The 5634-nt window shown below is 39.1% G+C and overlaps 1 gene segment (V, D, J or C); it reads left to right on the top strand.

The window, feature by feature from the left end:
- The first annotated feature begins 1459 nt into the window (after positions 1 to 1459).
- LOC101997395 lies at positions 1460 to 1935 on the top strand. The segment is given in 2 exon segments: positions 1460 to 1508; positions 1625 to 1935. Coding segments are annotated over 2 exon segments (360 nt in total).
- The last annotated feature ends 3699 nt before the right edge of the window (positions 1936 to 5634 follow it).

The following is a 5634-nucleotide window of genomic DNA, read 5'->3' on the forward strand; positions in this document are numbered from 1 at the left end:
CAAATTAAACAGACCTATAACTGCTGAAGTAATAGAACAGTCATCAAAAGTCTTCCAACCAAAAAAAGCCCAGGACCAGATGGTTTCAGTTCAGAATTCTACAAGCCTTTTATCAATTATTAATCAAGAAAATTTCCCATAAACAAGCACACAAGCCAGTCTTATCAAGGCAATTCCCCACATGAGACTTCATAAGGAACACTGATCAGGTAGAGAAGTGAGGCTAACTAGGAGACATCCTGATTCTTTCCATATCCTCTGCTGTTGTCTTCTCTTGACAACCCAATATTTCTTTTTGATACTGTGTTAACATGGAGGATGATCTAATATAATATTCTTCTGAAGTTTTCACTTGCCTTTTTGGGCATTAATGTCTTCTTTTTGCAATGAAAACTATATTCCTTTTATAATTTGATAGAATGTCCTGATGGGATAATACGCATATTTAGGGAACCTGGCAAATTCAAGGGTATGCAAGCAGTTGGTCTAGAAAGAACTTTTGCTCCCACAGGAACTAGTTGTTGTAAAAATGGTTCATCTGGGCAAGTAAAAACACAAGAACCTTAAAAAGCAGGTAAGTGTAATGTGTAGAAAGACATGCAAAGTGATAAATTGAATTGGCATTCTAAACGTAAACACATCCCTGATTTTGGCAATTCTCACGGGTGAGAAGGCCAAAGCTTACAAAGGTAGATGAGAACAGTAGGGTTAGGTAAAGCTGACAAGTTACCAGTAAGGTGTGGATGTTCACTTCCACCCTTTCCTTGTAAAGCACATCCTTTACTTTTTCTTTCCTTTGTCATTTTTCTTTTCTTTTGGATTTTAGAGACAGGGCTTCTCTGTGTAGTTTTGGTGTCTGTCCTGGAACTTGCTTATTAGACCAGGATGGCCTTGAACTTACAAATATCTGCCTATCTCTGATTGCAGGATTAAGGGCTTGCACCATCACTGCCTGGCATTCATCCTTTACTTTGCACATGAGATACTGTTTTACCCCATCCTCTTCTCTCTATATGCATTTCTTGTTGCTGATACTGCTAATTTATTATGCTAAGGACTTCAAAATCTACAGAGAAAGCCCTCTTCTAAATAATACCCACCATCATTAAACCTAAAAAGCCAATGAAATTTCCTACAAATTCTAGGACTTTGGTCTTTGACTAGTCAGAAAGCAGTAAATGTAGTCCTTTAAAATTAACACTCACAGGAGAGTGGAATAACTACCCCATTATTTCCAGAGACTAATCATGTTCTTTTTAGTGAAATCTGGCCTGAGATATCTATGAACAGCAACCTGAATTTAGTTACTGAGATGAGCCAGCCATGCATCCGTGATCAGGTCTCTATAATTTCCACTGATTTGCATATACTCACAGAAATTTCCAGTTCACTGAGTACTTTTTAATAGGCTGATAATATCCTGTGATGTAGTCAATTGCATTCAAGACACAGTGTGAACATGAGGATTCTCAGTCACCTCCTGAGTCTCCTTGTTCTCTGCCTCCTAGGTAAGGTATAACAGCCCTGGTCATCCCAGTGCAGTTGCTGCAGCCTAGGTATTTAGGAAAGCACTTAATGAAATCATTAATTCTGTGTATATCTTTATTTATATTTCTGATTTCAGGTGTTCAATGTGACATTCACATGACCCAAAGTCCAGTTTCTCTGTCTACCTTTATAGGACACACTGTCAAGTGTCAGGCCAGTCAAGACATTGGTAGATATTTAGGCTGGTACCAGCAGAAACCTGGGGCAAGTCCCAAGTTTCTGATCTATTATGCATCCAATTTACTCGCTGATGTTCCAAAGAGGTTCAGTGGCAGTGGATCTGGAACAGATTATTGGCTCATTATCATTAACCTGGATCCTGAAGACTCTGGAATTTACTATTGTCAACAGTGTTATACTTACCCTCCACAGTGCTACAAAGCATAACAAAACTACCCAGGGATGCAGATGTTTGAGGTACTTGCAACCCAACAGTGACATTTAGCAGTGTCAGTATGTAGTTTCTTACAAGTTTTCTCTGGTGCAACCAGACTCTGGAGATCACAGAGTGGTTTGGGAAGAAGTTCTAGGGAGGCTGCTTTGTGCTACAAGCCACAACATTAAACAGTAATTGCTCAGCCATCTTTTCATGAGAGACCTATCAGATTTAAGGGATCTGGTAAAGGCTAAACCAAAAGACAAGGCTTCTTTTTTGTGTTATTGCTTTGTGAATAAAGTGGCTGTCCTTTGTTGTAAATTTTTTGCTATAGTTAACTCCCTTTCTGCTATATATTTGGGAATTAGTTTCCTAATTCACAACTGTTTCCTATGACTTTGGGCTACAAGTGAAAATAGTTTCTCACTGCCAGGCCTTGTTCCTCTCATTTAGGTAAGCACAGAGATCTGCCTTCCTGCAGTTATCCTTATCAGCAGGCATTTGGGTTGAGGCATAGAGCATTCCACTTAAGGTATTCACAGATATCCAAGGACATAGGCTTACTAGTTGCCTAAGCTACTGCTCTGGTTTTACCCCACAACATTCACGATCAGAATGGCTGATAACAGCATAGCCTGGAACTGATAATTTAGAGTCCTCAGTCTCTTCTTTGCTTAGAGCAGTAAGTCTAACTCCAGACCTAGGTCCACAGAAATTACAGTGTCCAGTGTATATACTATCTGATCAAGAGACATTAGCTTCCCCTAGATGGACTAGTTACCTCACAACATCTTTACATACTGAGAGAAAACAAGTGGTGCACTAATTCAAACAATCCATGCCCTATTCATAATTTTACTACAAATAAACTCCTTAGCTCTTTACTAACCACCTAAAAATGAAGTGTAACACATTAATCTTCCCCTCTAGAACTCCTCAATGATTTAATTCCCTTTCTTAACTATCTTTTTCCACTAAGGAGTACACAGAATGTGTACTAGCCACTCCCATGGATCTCTCTCTCTCTCTCTCTTCTCTCTCTCTCTCTCTCTCTCTCTCTCTCTCTCTCTCTCTCTCTCTCTCTCTCGGGCAAAAGAATTCCAGCCCTGTAACCCTGTAACCTGCTAGGGCTGGGGAATTGCTGGATATAAGGGTATATAGACTGGTAACATTTGTAATGAGGAGGACAAGGAAGAACTAAAAACAATGTAGAATAAGGAGAACAAATAATGGGTGGCACAATGAGAAAGATGGAGTAAAGAGAGAAAAGAATCAACATGAACAGACAATTCCTGTTATAAGTAGATTTCTTACCCCTCAAATCTTTACACTTGAATTTCTACACACACACCCCTTTAGCTATCTGTAGCATCTTTAGTTGAATCCTGAAAGGGAGTCTTAAAGGCAAAAGCTGTAAAGCCTCACTAAAGCTTTGTACTGCAACTTGTTTTTTCTCTTTCTCATCAGAAACAGGACAAACAGGGGACTTCCTCGTTCCATACGTTTAATGCAAGAACCTGAATTATGACTTCAAAGATCTACATAACAAAGTTGTGGTCCATCAGCATACTCCAAGTTCTGATTGTTTCAACAGAAAGATAGAGAGTCGAAACTACAATATTTCACTTCTGGCACTTATTAGTCAGAAAGTCAAGTAGAAGTAAAATTTGTTATTAGTTCTGCTCTTGAATTCAGAGGTATCTCCCACTGCATATTCAGACTGCCTCACCCTTTAGCCCTGTACTTGATGCATTGAGGAGGCAAGGGTGGTAGGTACTAATGATTTCAAAATCTTTAAGAAAATTTTCTTGATTACTCTGTTGGTTGAAAAAACATAACAGCGCCCAGCTAAGCCTGTCTGGGCTCTGGGATCGAATCCAGCGGGCAGCCGGGCCGGCGGGAATTCCTTTGTTTCAATAGCCTGCCTGCAGCAAGAAAAGTAGGCGCTTTGTTTATGAGCTACCCAACCAGCATGGAGATCTGATCTCGGCACCAGGAAAGCCATCACTGGGGCACCTAAAGAGCCATCACGGGAGAGTGCCATCACTGGGAAGGGACATCAGCGGGCAAGGAGACCTGATCCTGTAAAAGAAGATCCTTAGGGGAGCATTCGTAGGAAGAGATGGGCAGGCGCCAATGCAAGAATTCACCCAACAATCTGAAAAACAACATGAAACCACCAGAACCCAGCGACCTCACAACAGGAGAACACAAACACCTTAATCAAGAAGTAGAAAAAATGGACTTTATGAAAGTGATTGACGTCCTTAAACAGCATGTAAAAAATGCTCTTATAGAAATGGATGAGAAGTATAACAGAAAGTTTGAAGAATTGAATAAAGCAGTGAATGATACCATAGGAAAACACGGAAAAACAATCAAACAGATAATGGAAACAGTTCAAGACTTGAAAACTGAATGGAGACAAGGAAGAAAACACAGAGGGCCGGCTGGACATGGAAAATCTAGGTAAATGGATAGAGACTACAGAGACAAGCATAACCAGCAGAATACAAGAGATAGAAGAAAGAATTTCAGATTCTGAAGATAACATAGAGAAAGTAAAAGCACTGATCAAAGAAAACAGCAAGTCCAACAAACTCTCATCAAAAACATTCAGGAAATATGGGACACAATAAAAAGAGCAAACCTAATAGTAAATAGGAGTAGAAGAAGGAGAAATATTGCAGCTCAATGGTCCAGAAAATATATTTAATAAAATTATAGAAGAAAACTTTTCCAACCTAAAGAAAGATGTACCTATGAAGGTTCAAGAGGCATACAGAACACCGAATAGGCTGGATCAAAAAAAAAAAAAACCATCCCCTCTCCATATAATAATCAAAACACAAAGCATACAGAATAAAGAAAGATTATTAAGAGCTGCAAAGGAAAAAGGCCAAGTTACTTATAAAGGTAAACCTATCAGACTTACACCTGACTTCTTTATGGAAACCATGAAAGCCAGAAGGTCCTGGATAGATGTTCTGCAAAAACTAAGAGACCATGGATACAAGCCCAGACTTCTATACCCAGCCAAGCTTTCGTTCACTCTAAATGGAGAAAACAAAATTTTCCAGGATCAAAACAAATTTAAACAATACGTAGCCACAAATCCAGCCTTACAGAAAGTAATAGAAGGAAAATCACTAACAAAGGAGTCTACGAATGACCACAATAACTTAGACATCTAAGACCCTTCACCAGCACAACTCAAAGAAGGAAAACATACAAACTCTACTACTAAGAAAATGACAGGACTTAACAACCACTGGTCATTAATATCACTTAATGTCAATGGACTCAACTCACCTATAAAAAGGCATAGGCTAAGAGATTGGATAAGAAAACAGGATCCAACATTCTGCTGTTTACAAGAAACACACCTCAACCACAAAGAAAGGCACCTACTCAGAGAAAAGGGCTGGGAAAAGGCTTATCAAGCAAATGGACCTAAGAAACAAGCAGGTGTGGTCATACTAATTTCTAACAAAGTTGAATTCAAACTTAAATCAATCAGAAGAGATGGAGAGGGACATTTTATATTCGTAACAGGAACTATTCATCAGGTTGAAGTTTCAATCCTGAATAAATATGGCCCTAATATAAAAGCACCCACGTATGTAAAAGAAACATTACTAAAAATTAAGGGAGCCATCAAACTGCACACACTAATAGTAGGAGACTTCAACACTCCTCTATCACCAATG

The sequence above is a fragment of the Microtus ochrogaster genome (genome assembly GCF_000317375.1).
Source record: "Microtus ochrogaster isolate Prairie Vole_2 chromosome 14 unlocalized genomic scaffold, MicOch1.0 chr14_random_3, whole genome shotgun sequence".
Classification (NCBI taxonomy): Eukaryota; Metazoa; Chordata; class Mammalia; order Rodentia; family Cricetidae; genus Microtus; species Microtus ochrogaster.